General features: G+C 58.1%; 2 protein-coding genes and 1 long non-coding RNA gene across 6 annotated transcripts; 1 reads left to right on the top strand and 2 right to left on the bottom strand.

Moving 5' to 3' along the window:
- Positions 1–976: 976 nt before the first annotated feature.
- Positions 977–4,301, top strand: DLX1 (distal-less homeobox 1). Of its 2 annotated transcripts, XM_030952768.1 has the most exons (4): positions 977–1,543; positions 2,051–2,250; positions 2,595–2,748; positions 3,093–4,301. In XM_030952768.1, exons 1-4 carry the CDS (start codon positions 1,231–1,233, stop codon positions 3,161–3,163), a joined length of 738 nt encoding a protein of 245 aa, XP_030808628.1. In that variant the 5' UTR covers positions 977–1,230; the 3' UTR covers positions 3,164–4,301. The 2 variants fall into 2 exon arrangements, with proteins under 2 accessions (XP_030808628.1, XP_030808626.1); XM_030952766.1 differs by having other exon boundaries at positions 980–1,543; positions 2,595–4,301.
- Positions 4,281–7,330, bottom strand: LOC115905983. The gene is made up of 3 exons (XR_004060894.1): positions 7,273–7,330; positions 6,829–6,905; positions 4,281–6,210 (listed from the first exon to the last, which is right to left on the bottom strand). It is a non-coding gene; the product is annotated as an uncharacterized LOC115905983 (long non-coding RNA).
- A 3,262-nt stretch (positions 7,331–10,592) lies between these two features.
- Positions 10,593–12,815, bottom strand: DLX2 (distal-less homeobox 2). 3 transcript variants are annotated; one of them, XM_030952394.1, is made up of 3 exons: positions 12,357–12,815; positions 11,971–12,158; positions 10,593–11,697 (listed from the first exon to the last, which is right to left on the bottom strand). In XM_030952394.1, exons 1-3 carry the CDS (start codon positions 12,679–12,681, stop codon positions 11,383–11,385), a joined length of 828 nt encoding a protein of 275 aa, XP_030808254.1. In that variant the 5' UTR covers positions 12,682–12,815; the 3' UTR covers positions 10,593–11,382. The 3 variants fall into 3 exon arrangements, with proteins under 3 accessions (XP_030808254.1, XP_030808255.1, XP_030808253.1); XM_030952395.1 differs by having other exon boundaries at positions 11,971–12,155; XM_030952393.1 differs by having other exon boundaries at positions 11,971–12,815.
- Between the last annotated feature and the right edge of the window lie 2,359 nt (positions 12,816–15,174).

Below are 15,174 nucleotides of genomic sequence, written 5' to 3'. Positions count from 1 at the left end.
AGACAGCCTAGGTGTAACCCGGAAAGTTCAGCCCAGGCCAGATCAAATCCCAGGCTGTTTAATGCTGGAAGGCTGCATGTTGCTATTAGTGTTAAATATATGGCTAATTATGCGTATGAAAATTAAACATCAGTGTTATGCTAATGGGGCCGCCTTCAGCTGTGGATCAGAGCACTTGAGACTAGCATTTAATCAAATGAATCAGTAACTAATACATCTGCACGTGTGAACTTTCACAAGATCATTTTCCTGTTACAGTCACACCGCAGAATTATGAAAGAAATAATTATCAACACTTTCTAATTATCTAGCAAAGTAATTTGGGATTCATCGTGGGCTTTCTGGGGAGGATCTCCTAAGTCCCACCTCATTTACCGCTCACGCACGCGGAAGTTTTCATTTTAAGCTCAAATGCGCCGTTGGGCCCTTTCAGGGGGACTTTGTTTGGTTGGATCGCTTTTTTCCCTTTACAGCAGTAGCGGCAAGAGCCGGGCGGCGCGATCCGGAGGTGCGGACGGCGCTGGGACCTGCGGGCCGGGGCCGAGAGCCCCTGCGCGCCAGCGGGGCCTGGCGGGCGGGGGCCGCTCGCTTTGTCCGCGGGTCCCGCCGCGGCTGCCGGAGCGGGGCGGGCAGCTGCAAGAACCCCCGCGGCCCGCCGAGCCCGGCGGAGCACGGCTGCTGCCCCCTCCGCGCCGCCTTCCCGGCACGGGGCGGACAAGGGCGGAGGGCGGGAGGGGGTTGCGGTGCCTTCCGCCGAAGTCCGGATCGGCGCCCTCGGCCGCCGGCGGCGGGAGCGGGCGGCCTGCGATGGGAGAGGGTTCCCGGGCGGCTCCGTGCCGGGGCCGGCCGGGAGCGGGGCGGGCGTGCGGCCGCCGCCGGCGCTCGGACAAGCGCGGCGCTGCCAGCCCGGCTCTCCGCGCTCACCGGGGTCCGGGCGAGCCCCGAGCGCCTCGGACCAATCCAAAGCGATTATGCAAGACGGCGGACCAATCAGCTCCGCCATCTCATGAATATTCATAGACTTGGCTGAGTCAAAGCTTTTAGGCGAGTTTGTGTAGATCTACAGCATCATGCTTAGACTTTTCAAAGAGACAAACTCCATTTTCTTATGAATGGAAAGTGAAAAACCCTGTTTCGCTTAAATTGGGTTCTTTCCTGTCCTGAGAAACACAACAGACCCCAAAAAGGCAAGCTGAAGAGAGAACACACACACAGACCAAGCGACAAGAAATGACCATGACTACCATGCCAGAGAGTCTAAATAGCCCCGTCTCAGGGAAGGCTGTCTTTATGGAGTTTGGGCCGCCCAGCCAGCAAATGTCTCCTTCTCCCATGTCCCACGGACACTATTCCATGCACTGTTTACACTCCGCGGGCCACTCTCAGCCTGACAGCTCGTACAGCACAGCTTCGTCCTTCTCCCGACCGCTGGGCTACCCCTATGTGAACTCGGTCAGCAGCCACTCGACCAACCCCTACATCAGTTCAGTGCAGTCCTACCCCAACAGCTCCAGCCTGACTCAGACCCGGTTAGAGGAGACAGGTAGGTGCACTCGGCTTTGGGGAGGGGGGGGAGGGAGGAGGGAAGGCAAGGCGGGAGGGAGGGTGTTGTATTAAAAAAAATCTATCGGGGGAAAAAATTAAATTAAATTACAAAATATTAGTCAAGAGAGGCTGAGAATCACAGGGGACCAATACACAGAGCACACAATGCTTGGCTGGAAAAGAAACCAACCCAGATGTGCACGTATTAGTCTTCGTAATTATTTATTGCGTAGCGCTATAAACAATGTATGCAATTAAGGGTAATTAAACCTAAACTGCAGCCTGTAAAAATAGCAAACTTTCACTGGGAAGAAGCCTGGGCTGCCATAATCGCCCGGAGCCTTTGTTAGCGTTACTCGAGCTTCACTTTTCTTCCTTCTCATTATTGTTATTGTCGATGTTGCTGTTGTTATTGTTACTGCTGCTGCTGCTGCTATTACTGTTACTGCTATTATTGCTATTGCTGCTATTATTTTATTTATTCTGCGTCGTTTGTTGTTTGTAGGGGCCGAATCGGAGAAAAGCACTGTGGTAGAAGGAGGGGAAGTTCGCTTTAATGGGAAAGGGAAAAAAATCCGCAAACCCAGGACTATTTACTCCAGTTTGCAGCTACAGGCTTTGAACAGGAGGTTCCAGCAGACTCAGTACCTGGCTCTCCCCGAAAGAGCCGAGCTCGCAGCATCTCTGGGACTCACCCAGACCCAGGTACAGCTCCGACTGAGTCGGCCCCTCTCCCGTGTCCCCTCCGTGTCCCCACCGTCTGCGTAAGGCGCACGGGTCACAGCCGTGGGTAGCGGGGCCCGGGGCGACACCCGTCCCGCCGCGGGGTGCTCCCGGTGCTGTGGAAGCCCCCGCAGAGCCCGCTGGAGAGGGCCCAGGGGCTCCTGCTGGGTGCCTTGGCGTCACAAAATAACACAGCAGTCACGGGGGGAATGAGGGAGAGAAGCTGGGGGGCCGCCGGGTGCGGGGGTCCGTCGTGCCCTGGGAGGGATGGAGGGATGCTGGACTGGACCGAAGGATGCTGAACCCTGCTCCGTTCCCCTTTGCAGGTGAAGATTTGGTTTCAGAACAAACGCTCCAAATTCAAGAAGCTGATGAAGCAAGGAGGGGCCGCCCTGGAGAGCAGCGCCTTGAGCAACGGCAGGGCGCTCTCGGGCAGCTCGCCACCCGTGCCTCCAGTGTGGAATACCACCTCCGCCTCCGGTAAGGCCTCGTCGGGGACCCCGGGCACCTACATCCCCAGCTACACGTCGTGGTACCCTTCGGCCCACCAAGAAGCTATGCAGCAGCCGCAACTGATGTGATTATATATACGTTTTCCCCTAATGCAAGCACTATTGGTCCCGAAAATTATTAAAATTATTACAGGAAAAAAAAAAAAAAACTAACAAAAAACCAAACCAAACCAAACCAACCAACCAAACAAACAAAAAGAAACTAAGTCAAATAAAAAGAAAGGAAAAAAAGAGGGGGAAGAGAGAGAGAATTAAAAAAAAAAAAAAGAAACCCAAGCAAACAAACAAACAGGAGGTCTCTTGCCCATCCAGCCATTAGGACGCTTCACGGTAGCTCGGTGCAGGAGAGCACAGATGTGATGCGGGCCGGTTCCCACCGCTGACAGCTGACGGAGCGGCCCTGAGCACCGCACAACAGCCTGGGAGCAGAGCGAGCGCCGGCCGCGGCTTTGTGGGACAATCAGAAAAAAATGTCTGGGGGGCGGGGAAGCCCTCTTCTCTGTCCTGTCTGTCTGTCTGTGTCTGTTGAAATGTAGGTCATTTATTTACTACTCCGATCTGACCGTTTCTTAAATTGCAAGGAGGAAGGAAGCTGTACAATTTACCAGAGCTTCTTTCCCGCGACATTTTCTGTACCTTTCACTATCCATCTGTATATTTTCTGTTGTTGTTAAAAGGGGAAGACAGGGGGTTTATTTATTGATTTAAATTACCACTATGAGAGTGCTAGAAACAAACTCAGCTTGCTGAGTGTACTGCTTGGACGCACAGTTTAAACAAAACCACAGACGGTCCGTCGTCCCGTTCCCCCCCCTTCTCCCCGAATAAATCACCGCGAGGGAAGGATGAGATTTTAACTTTTACAGTAACTTTTATACTTCGCTGCTGTGGAAAGTTTTGGTCCGAATGATTTGCATTTCTCGAGTATTTAACAAAGGAAATAAATGCACATTGTTTGGTACTCTGAAGTGGAATTGCAGCAGCTGCCGGCGCTTTGCTGAGGTGAAGCAAGGCGCAGAGGACGGAACGACAGCCCGGAGGGCGGCGGGGGGGACCCACCGAGAGGGCGGGCGGGCGGGCACACCCGCGCAGTCCCGGCGCGGCCTCCCCGCGCAAAGCCGGCCCGAAGTTGAAATGCACAAATCGACGTGCAGGAGCTACTCGCTGTACATATTTTATTCTTAATTATTATTATTATTGTTCTGTAAACATGTTGCACAAATTTAGCCTTTTTTAATTATTATTATAATTATAATTATAATTATTATTTCTGTTCTGTTTCGTGTGGCTGTAAAACATGATGCTTTGTGTACTGAGATCTTGACATTTTACTTGTGAAATTCGGAAAATGTGATAAACTGAGCTCGGCTGTGTTTAGTGTTCTATATGTCAAAGTTTAGTTTTATATTGAGAATGTTAACTTATTGCTTTGTATCTGGGGGGAATGGAAAAAACCCACACAAATCTTTGTACATAAGTTATAAAGTTTCTTTGAGACAGTAAAATTATGGTTTGGAAAAAGAGACACGCATGCTCCCTGTTCCGTAGCGCGGCCGGCAGCGGGGTCCGGGCCGGGCTACGCGCTCCGCGGCGGGACGGCGGTGGCCATGACCGGGAGGCGAGACGGAGGAGCGCCGCGGCCCGCACAGGGCAGCCTGTCCCCGTGCGCCCAGCCGGGCCCAGTTAGGCGGCGGCAGCCTAACTCCGATGTTTAATCGGGGGGCTCTCGGCGGAGGGGCCACTCGGAGCCGGGGAGAACTGGGCACAGCTGCTGGGACAGGAGGGGGATGTGGTCAAGCCGGGAGAGCCCCGGCCCTCGTCCCAACAGCCGAGCCGGTTGCGTACCCACGCATCCCGCGGGAGCCGAAACTGTGCCGGTACCGCCGCGGTCATCCAGCCCCGGACTGAGCCGTGCCCGCTCCCCGGGCTGGCGCGGCGCCGGCACAACCCGTGGCTATTGCTGGGGTGGGTAAAGCGCTGCAGAGCGGTGGGAGCCGGCGGCGGCTGGGCTCGGCCAACTGCCCGTGCGCGTTCCTGCGCGGGGGATCGGCTGTGCAGCCCCGGGGGGGCCGCGCTCACTCGGCCCGAGGTACGCACCCACTCCCCGGTGCTCAGCCGGTGCACGGCGGTGCAGCATCCGCCCTAGCGCACACGCGGCGCGGCGGCCCGCGGGGTGCGGGATCCCACACGGCAAACGCTCCGCGTTTCCCGCAGTGCCACGGCCCGAGTCTGGTCCCGAGCGGCCCGAAGTGCCCAGCGAGCCGGAGGGCTCCGCGGCCCCGCAGCGCCCCAGGACCCACACAGCTCCCGCGGCGGCTCTGCCGGTGACCAAACGCCTCTGACCGGGCCAAAGAGGGGTGGTCAAGCAGCTCGGGGGCTTTAAAGATATATTAGCTTCTCCTAATTCAATAATGTCTTGCTAACAGTTCAAATAGAGAAATTATCAGTTTTCTCTCAGCGAGGCGGTTTTGAGTTAGAGGCTATTATAATTGTACATTTGAAAATGTTAATCTCAATACAGGCCTAATTAATTCTGCCTTGTTGCTGACAAGTAGTTCATCAAATATCTGATTCGAAGATTTTCATAATGAGGATATTAATTAAACTATGAATAATCCAAAGGTGCTTATATTGAAACAATACCTCATTACAATGATTAAGCTATGATTTCGAATATTATACCTTTACCAATTGTCACCCGGCAAATACAACCTTATGGATGTGCCCGTAAATGGCAAAATGTAATTTTGGGATATATTTTTCCTTGTTGGGGGAAAAAAAAAAAGTGCCCCTCATTTTCAAACACTTCTGAAATAGGTTACACACAGCTTAATGATGATCAAAATGACTCTTTTCTGCAAAAAAAGACCCCAAAGTGCGCGTACAGCTGCAAACCCAAGAGGGTCAGCATCATTTCACTGTATTCTCTTCTTGATTACAAGCCGAGCCCATCAAACACAACATAATTACAGTAATTTCAGGTTTATTTATTCTAATGCAGTTTCCCCATCTCTCTGGTAATTATGAGCAATTTTTTCGCCCAGGGAATCTTTTTGCATTAACAAAAGAGATAACGCACTGAAAGCCAAATTTGCTGTGCATTGAGAAAAGCGAAGAAAAAAAAAATAAAATAGGTGCGAGCTGCCATCTCTGCAATTCTCCTATATTGGAGCTCTGCAAATTGCTTGCAGGTGTATGGAGCAGAGCTGTCAATAGGAAGGGGCTTCCAAATTAGCAAATGCACAATGTTGAAGTAATGAAGACAGACTTAGCAAAATTGCCAAACAACAGATACCTCTTTAATATCTTCCACCCAAAAAGAAAAAGGGGGAAAAAAATCCCCTTGGAGTGTCCCTGCGAACCCCCTTGAATAGCTGGGGATGTTGTACATGTGTCAATCTAATTGCAGAGCACAGAGCGGCCCCTGAAACTAGAAAAAAAAATCAAATATCAGAGCCCAAGCCCGTTTGCATTCGGAATTTGCTCCCTTCGTTTGACAGAGGGGGATAAGAAATCCCCGCCGCCGCCCGCTCCGCTCTCCCCGCGGCCGCCCTCCTAACCCTGCTCCTGCCACCACCACCACTCTCATGCCAGTGAAAAAGTGCCATGTCCCCCTCCGCACCGGCGCCTTTCCCCCCCGCCTCCCGGCTCAGGACCGGGCAGTAACGCTCCCCTTCGCAAGGAACCGACAAACGCGCACCACGAAACCACGGCCGAGAACGAGCTCCCGCCAGCGCCGGCAGCCCCCGGCAGCGCGGCAGCCCCGGGCGGCGAGTGCCCCGCGCCGCTCTGCCCGCGCTGGGCTCCGCGCTGCGGCGCGGCTCGGCCCGCGGGATGCCCCGGCACGGCGCGGCTCGGCTTGGCTGTGCGCGGCATCCCCGTCGCCCGGCCCGCCGCCCGCTCCCTTCCTCGCCCCGGTGCCGCCGGCGGGCAGTTTGCGGGGACACCGGGTCGGCGGAGCCGCCGGCGGTATTCCCCCCCTCTCCCGGCCCGCGCCCCGTACACTCACCTACCCCCGCGAGAAAGGAGCCTGTGTCGCCACCCTTACCTTCCGCCTCAGTCCCTGAGGCTCTGGGCACAAGTCTTTGCTTTACAACAAACCAAAGGACCGAACGCGGCATTTTGCTACGAAAGTTAGAAGAACGAGAGAGTGTGAGAGAGAGGGAGAGGATCGGGGAGGGAGAAAGAAAGAAAAAAAAAAAAAGAAGCCGAGCACAATAATAATATCCTGAGAGTGCAAATGTGGATTGAGATCCCCCAGAGATGTACATGCCTCTGAGCGCAGCAGCCTTTTTGCAGCTCTGCTCTTGCAGAATATGACTGAAATTTTCTGCTATATAGCCTCTGTCTTTATAGCTGATGAAAAAAATTGCAGATTATTAGCATAAATGTTTACTCTTCATTACGCTGATGACATTGTGCACTCGAGATCTTGGTAATCTTTGGGAAAATTATGAGTAATTTTTAAAAATTTTAAAGCAGCAGCAGTTACCATGCAATTCAGGCTAATTCTGCGTAGGCTCCGAACGGATATAATTATCGAGGAGTCAAGATGTTATGCTAAAAACTATGCATTGATATTCCCATTTATTATGTACATACAACTTTGACAATGTTGATGCTTGAAATAGCAGGAAATTGTCTTGCGCAAAAATTACAGTCCATATTAGGACATGTGAAATTGCGAAGAATTATATAGTAATTGCAGGCTTTCAGATGGGAGAGCCAGAATGCTCAAACTAGTGCAAATGTGGATAAAATTACAGATCAGAGCAAAAATTAGGGAAAAAAGGGGTCTGGGATTTTTCAAGTTGGCTATAGGATTCCGGAAGTGTCTAATGCCACATGATTGCTGCAGCTTTAGGGGAGACATTCATGCCTCAAATAACTCCTTTTGCCAGAGCCGCTTTAATTGAATTTCTCGTGCTTTCTCTTTTCACCGGGCAAATGAGTAAATTGCCTCCCCACGGTACAAGCCCGGCCGGCCCCGCCCGTGCTCCGGGGGGCAGAGGGTGCCCCCTCGGCCCGGCGGCTGCCGTGCCGCCCTCCCGGACCAGGCTGGTCGCGGAACCGTCACTTACCCCGGTCGCCCCCCGGGGACCGGCCCTGCTCAGCCGCTCCCCCGGCACGGAGCCGGGACCAGGCCCGACGGGGGGGCGGAAGGGAGAATCTCGGCGCTGGGATGTGGGGTGGAATCGTCCCAGCCCCCCCACCAGGCTCCCTCCCCCGCTCAGCGGCCCTTCCCGGAGGGTTGCGGGGGCTGGGGCATCTCTCGCCCCCCGGTTATCCTGCTCCCCGCGGCTTTGGCCGGCTCCGGGAGGCCGATTCCCGCGCAACTTGTGAGAGGGATCGCGGTTCTCAGCGGTGCCTGCCCCGTCCCATCGAACAGGAAAAGAGCAGGAGAAAACAGGTTACAAACGCACGCATATCCCTATACGTGCGCATCTGCGGGGCGCGCGGGAGCGGCCGCACCGCGCCTCTGCATCCGCTGCCGTCGCCGACCCCCGCACAGTGTGAGCCGCATCTGGGATGCGAACAGCGGGGGAGATACGGACCCTGGGAGGGCTCTGGGAGATACGGGGATGCTGAAGGACGAAAAACCCCACCGCATACACCAGGTGTGGACAGCCCAGAGAGGACTGTACCAGCTGACAGCAAATAAATAGTAATAAATAAATAAATAAAAAATTACTAAATAACAGAAAGAAAGCGAGGAAGCTCCCGTACTGGGTGTGTGCTCTGCTCCCCGACCGCTGGTAGCGTTCCCCCGTTGGGCAGGTCCCTGTCCCAGGGACCCTACTAAGCTGTCGGCATCCTGCCAGACACCACGGAATCGAACAACCCGCGCCGCAATGCTACATCGGACTGGAGACACTGGGCCAGGAGAGACCGGGGCGCAGATGTTTGGAAGGAACTTTATTTAACTGCGAGAAGCGCCTGTGAAAGCGGTGGGGCAGAGGGACGGGTAGGGAACCGGAATCGTCTCCGTCCCGACCGTGGCCCGCGCCCACGGCTTCCTCGTGCATCCCGAACGACTGTTTTAGCAAAACTTGTCACCTGCCAAAGGGGTGTATCCCACTTTTCCCCCCCTTCCGCCCCCCCGTCGTAGCCCGCGGGAACACCGCGCTGCCGGGATCACAGCTCCTGCTGGACCACGGGGGCGTGGGGCTCCGCGGTGCTGCTCGCCACGCTGCCGCCCCGCTCCGTGCTCGCCGCCCCAGCGCTTCGCCGTCCGCCAGCGGGGAAGTTTCTTCTCCCCGGTCCGAGCGGGCGACCGAGGTCACTGCCACCAGTGGCCCGCGGCCGGCAGAAGGGTGAAGGAGGGGAGAGATACGGGATGAGTCGGCCTCGCTGTTTCTTGGGACGGCTCTGGGCTCTCGTCCCCATCCTTGCCGCCGGGTCAGCGCCAGCACTGAAGGGCAGCTGCCGCTTTCCCCTTTGTCTCTCCCACTCCCTCGTCTCGCTTTCTTTGCACCCGACTCTCGTCTTCCAACATCTCCCTGTCATTCTTCGTTTTTCTTCACTCCTCCTTCGACCCCCGCCTCCCCTCGCCCCGAAGCTTTCCCCAAGCTCTCAGAAGCAATCTGCCCTCCCGCTTTCCCCCCTTCTTTCCCCCTCCCTCTTTTCCCCCTTCTTTCCCCCCTCCTCCCGACGTGTCTCCTTGTGAGGCCGCCCCCCCTCCGCCTTCCCCGGCCCCGCCCGAGCTCCTCATGCCAAGGAAGAGCCTCGGCCAGGCTGGGCATTCCCGACCCCGGGCAAGCTGGCCTGAGCCTTCTTGTCTGCAATGGGATCTTCATCACGGCTCTCTCTCTCCGTGCCCTCTCCAAGAATGGCGGGGTCCTCGTGGTGATGAAGGCCAGAAATCCCTTCTTTAACCCACTTTTGCGTCTCCAGCAACAGTGCCTCCAGGGGTGCAGCCCGCGGGGGTATGCCCTCAGGGTTACAGCTTGGGGGGGCACAGTCGGGAGGGGGCATCCCGAGTGGGGCGGCCCCAAAGGGTGCAACAAAGGTCATCAAAGTGAGGTTCAGCTCAGAGGGGTGCAAGGGAATATTCCAGAGGGTTACATCCTGGAGAGGTCCAGCCCTCGAGGGATACATCCCATGAAGTTGCAACTTGGACGGGGTGTAGCCTGGAAAGAGGGTCAGCCTGGAGGAGTGCTGCCCTTACGACGTACATCCCAGAGGATTTCAGCTAGGCGGGATGAAGCTGAAGGGCTGCATCCCAAAGGGGAACATCTTGAGGGGTCCAGTCCTCAAGGGGCACATCTCACAGAGAGACCAGTCGGCGCCTCCAGCCCTCGAAGTACCCCAGAGGGGCTTGGGGCAGCCACCAGCTCTGGCCCAAGCAAAGATCCCATGCAGGTTACCGGCCTGGTTGCCATTGCCCGAAGGGCAAGGCGAAATGCCTCTGGGTCGGGGCTGCGCCCGAGGAGCAGCTCCAGAACTACGACGAATCCCAAGCACGGCCCTGCCCCAAACCCCTCCGGACAGCCACGGGAAGCTGTGAGACGGCAGCAGTCTGTCCCGGGTGAAATGTCGCTGGCGCCAGCAGGCGGAAGAGGGGGAAGGGGGGCGGCTCTGGGCTGCTGCAGGCAGCGCTGAGTGATTCATGGCCTCGCCAAGAAGACTGTCAGGGGCGAGATTTTATTGTAGACGGGAAAGAGGGGAAGGAGGAGGGAAGTTGCGGGCTTGCAGCAACTGTTACAATGGGGAGGGAGTGGAGGGGACGCGGCCCTCCCCGCGAACGCCCGGGTCCGAATCGACACCCTCAAATTTCCCCATCCCCCAAAAACTCAGCGTGGGCACCATGGAAACAATAATTTATTTAAATACTCTCTGCTTATTGTAAAAGAAACATTAATGAGTGTATAAGTTTTCCATAATAAATAACCAAAAATACTTTTTTTTTTCACGACGCTAGACACCAAAGAGATCAGGGGCATGTCAGTGGCTAGGTTGCCAGTGGGAGAAGAGCGGAGGGGGGGTGGAGAGGAGAGCTCGCTGCGGCTGGCGCCCGAGGCGCGGAAGCCCCGTCGGGGCACGAAACCAGCCCGGAGGCAGCGCACGGGCGGGAGCCGTACCGGCACTGCCGCCTGCGACCGGCCCCCGCCCCCGTTTCGTTCACGGCTAAAACGGATACCTTAAACATGGGAGGCTTCTGTTTTAAATCTACATATAAAAATTATTTATCTTTTTTTTTTAATCGTTTTATTTTTTTAATCCCCAGCATCAAAGTGAGGTTATCCGCAAAGGCACCTGTCAACTTTAAAAAAATAAAAAGTAAAGTTAACCAGAGTTCTGCACCGATGGTTTGATGAAAATGCCGGGGAAGAGGATGAAGATAGAGGGAGAGGAGGGAGGGAGGTGAGTACTTGTTTCGCAGCATGGTTGTTTTCACGGCGGGAGGGAGGGAGGACCCCGTGGGGCCGACTGCACACGGGCCCCGCCGGCGGCGGCAATGGGGCGGGACGGGGCGCGGAGCAGTTCCTCTCCGCCGGGATGGCCGAGGCCGGAGCCAGGCTTCACCAAAACACCAGTGCTGCACGTCGGTGCCCCGCGGCTGCCGGGTGCGGCCCTCGGGCTCAAGTCTCTACTACAGCACCTAGAAGATGTTGCCGCTGCCGTGGTGATGCGGGGGCTGCGCCGGCTGCGGGAGGGGAGCGGCCGCCGGCAGGTGCGCCGGGCCGCCGGGGGCCGGCGGGTACCACGAGTAACTACCGAGGAAGGCGGCGGCGGGGCTGGGGCTGGCGGTGCCGGCGCCGCCCGCGGTACGTGGGTGCGGAGCGAAGTCCCAGGCGGGGGGCGAGGAGGGAGACGGTGGCGAAGAACTGCGGCGGGGAGGCGGCTCCGCTGGGATCTCTCCGCTCTTCCACATCTTCTTGAACTTGGAGCGGCGGTTCTGAAACCAGATCTTGACCTGCGGGGAAAAGGGGCGTCAGGCGGCCGCTGCCTCTACAGCGCCTTCCCGGCGCCCAGACAGCCCGCGACGGGGCAGGGACGAGCAGTTTTCGCAGCCCCGAGCACTCCCGGCGCTACCTCAGCGGCGCTGCCGCTGCGCCTGCACCCCCACCCCGGGCCGTCGAGGCGCCATGGGCCGGCCTTCCTCCCACGCTCGCACCCGACTCAGCCGAGGGCGACAGGCCCCGGCGGGGTGGGACGTGCCCGGGACCCCGCGGCGGAAGAGCCTTACCTGCGTCTGGGTGAGGCCGAGGGAGGCCGCCAGCTCCGCTCTCTCGGGCAGGGCGAGGTACTGGGTTTTCTGGAAGCGCCGCTGCAGAGCCGCCAGCTGGAAGCTGGAGTAGATGGTCCGAGGCTTCCGCACTTTCTTCGGTTTCCCGTTCACGATCCTGATCTCCGGCTCGCAGTCTTCCTTCTCTGCTGCGGCAGAAACGGCAACCGCAGTGAGGCGAGGCGCCCCCGCCACCTCGGGCCCTGCTCGCAGCTCGGCATCACCGCCCTCCCCGTCGGGGCGACCCGCCGGGAACGAGCGCTCTCCCGGCCCACCCCGTGTCCAGAGGCCCGATCGCCTCCTCGCCAGGCTCACCGAGCCGTCCCCCACGCGGGGCTCGGACGTACCAGAGTCATTGATGGCTGGGGAGGCCCTGCTGCCGTAGGGCCCGTAGGAGCCGTAGGCGCCCCCGTAACCCACGTCGTAGGCGGCCTTGGCAGAGTAGGGGGCGGTGCCGCCGCCCGCGTAGGGGTAGGAGCTCACGGGGCCGTAGGGCGGCCCGCCCGCTGCCCCGTGCTGCTGGTTGGTGTAGTAGCTGCTGTCGGTGGCCGTGGAGACGGGCAGCGTGGGGGACTCCTGCGGCTTGTGCAGGCCGCCGTGCTGGTGGTAGCTGCTGGCGGAGATCTGGCTGGTGTGCATGTCCGGCATCAGACTCTCCAGCACCCCCGTCATCCCGCGCCCCCGCCCGCCGGGGCACGGGTCGCCGCCCTGCGGCCGTCCCCACCGGGGGCAGGCGGTCAGAGCCGCGCCACCATGGCGAGCCTCGCCGCGCTCCTCCGGGGCGGTGCAGCCGCGCTCCCGCCGCCGCCAGCGGGACGGACTGTGCGCGCCGCGCGCCGCCGGGACGGCATTTAACACAGGTCACGTGGCGCGGCGCACGTCACCTAGCAACAGCCAATGCGGAGCCCGCCCGCGCCGGCGCCCCGCGGGCTCGCGGAGTGCGGGACGGGAGCGGCGCCGGGCGTGGGGACGAGCGGCCGCGGGGTCACCGGAGACCGGGACTTTCCCCGTCATATGCCTCAGGCTGCTGCGCCTTTGGTTGGATGCGGCGGTCCGATCAGCACCAGCGAGGGCTCGGGGCCGCGGCTCAGCCCGGCCGCTTCTCTGGTGTGTTGTCCGGCCGGCAACCCCAGGGAAAGATCCGCGCATCGGTCCGCCCTAAGCGGCATCCCCACGCGGGTGGAGCTGGGCGGCCGCGTTTGGGGTCCTTCTCAGTTACTGTGCCCCCGGGAGAGTGTGCACATCGCGGGAGATCAGTAACCCGCTCTCTGTGCCAGAGTGGCAGAGCTTTCCAGTGAAATCTCCGTAACATTAGACACGGAGGGGAGACATTCCGCCTAGCACACGTGTTTTGTACAGCAGTTGCTGACGGCACCCACGGGACGTCCTTCCATGCGGCAGCCCCTAACGGCGCCTGTTGCAGCCGGAGGAGCCAGGCACCCGCGAGCAGCCGCCTGTCTCCCTGCCCTGTCCGCTGGCGGTCGCACCAAGGCCGTCGGGCCGGTTGCCACTCGGGCACGGCGGCGCTGCCCTTGGCCGCCCTCTGCCGGGGGCAGCGCCGCGGGGCAGCAGCCGGAATGGTGTCTCAGGTGCGCTGAGTAGCGCTTCGGAACTGATTTTGACTCTTATATGTTATTTTCCTCGCTCGACTGTACCACCGCGGAGCCCGGCCGCATGCCAGGGAGCGCGTTCCTTTCGCTGGGAGAAGGACCCCGCGCTGCTGGCGGGGGTGCCACGCGCGGTGCGGCCGCGTCCTTGCGGGAGTCTCACGTGTGTTCAGCGCGGGCAGAGAGGGAGCCGGCACTGGTGCGAGTGGCTGCAAATGTTACCACAAAAAGCTGGTAAAAAAGTAATAATAAAAAAAAATATAGTGGCCGGCCGCCGTTGTGTTGTTCGCAAGGGCCGGGGTACGTGGCGTGCCTGGCTATCCCCGCGCGCCCTGAGCCCCCCCGCCTCGCGAGCCCGCGCGTGCCCCCTCAGGCCCCCTCCTCGCGCTCGTCCCGCCCCGCTCCGCTCGGCGGGGGCCGCTCCCTCACGGCGCCGGTGCCGGGCATCCCGCTCCCGCCCCGGGCCGGCCTCGCCCCGGCCTCGGCCGCTTTGAGGAGGACTGTGGCTGGAGTCTGATCATGGAATCTGTGCCTGCAGGGTGGCGGCGCTGCGGCCAACGCAGGTGCGTGGGGCTGGCCCTGGTCGTCTGCCAGCGGCAGGTGGGCCCGTGAGTGGGGCTGCGGGAGATGGGGCTGAGGCGACGGTGAGCCCCGGGCGCGGCCTTCGCGGGAACCGACGTGCCCAGAACCCGGCGTGATAACGTTATCCCGTTATCCGTGGTAACGTCGGGACCTGGCGGCCGGCCCTGCTGGGCAGCGGGGCCCGGAAGGGCCGGAGCAGCGGCGGTCACGGAGAGAGCTCGGTGCCCGCAGCAGTGGCTCTCGTGCTGCTGGCTCACCCAAGTATAGCTGGTGCTTGGTGCCAGAGAAAAGCGCTTTCTGCAATCGGCACTGTGATCCCAAGGCATCTTTGCAGGACTGTTTCTGTCCACCGCTGGGTGAAGGCCGGCAGTCTGAAAAAGCTGCTGGCTGGCACGGGAGACGGGCAGACAGCGTTTGGTGGCTGTCAGCAAGCAGCAGGACGATCAGCTACCCTTCATTAGTCTCGTTTTGAAGTGTGTGAGATAGTTCAAAAAATACAGAGGTGAAAGGACACTTAATCTCATACTGAGGATTTAATAAAACAAAGGACTTACTAAGGAATTTGTCTTGCTATGTGGCAATTTTTATTTTTTAATGAAATTAAATAGTGCTATATAGCATGTACATGGTGATCTGTACAAAAAGTAAAGGGCCTGATTTTGTTTTGTTTGGCTCAGCTTATATGAATGGTCTTTCTTGTGCAAGTTGTTCCTCATAAGTTGATGCAGGGCACAGAAATTTAAATGATATTGTCAAATGATAGCTGCTCCAAAATCTTACAGCTTTGTTTCTGCAGTTTGTTTTGCCTATGTGGAGGCACAGACTTGCTGGAATGACCACTGGCGTTTATTTTGCATTTATTTACTTTGCATTTATTCACATGACTGATCTTGTTGATCTGATTTTGTTATTTCTAATTTACTTGAACTTTTCTTATGAGGTGGTTGTTTTAAACACCAACTTGTATAAATAAAGG

Source organism: Camarhynchus parvulus, chromosome 7 (assembly GCF_901933205.1).
Source record: "Camarhynchus parvulus chromosome 7, STF_HiC, whole genome shotgun sequence".
Taxonomy (NCBI): domain Eukaryota; kingdom Metazoa; phylum Chordata; class Aves; order Passeriformes; family Thraupidae; genus Camarhynchus; species Camarhynchus parvulus.
This window is presented reverse-complemented; position numbering and strand designations above follow the sequence as displayed.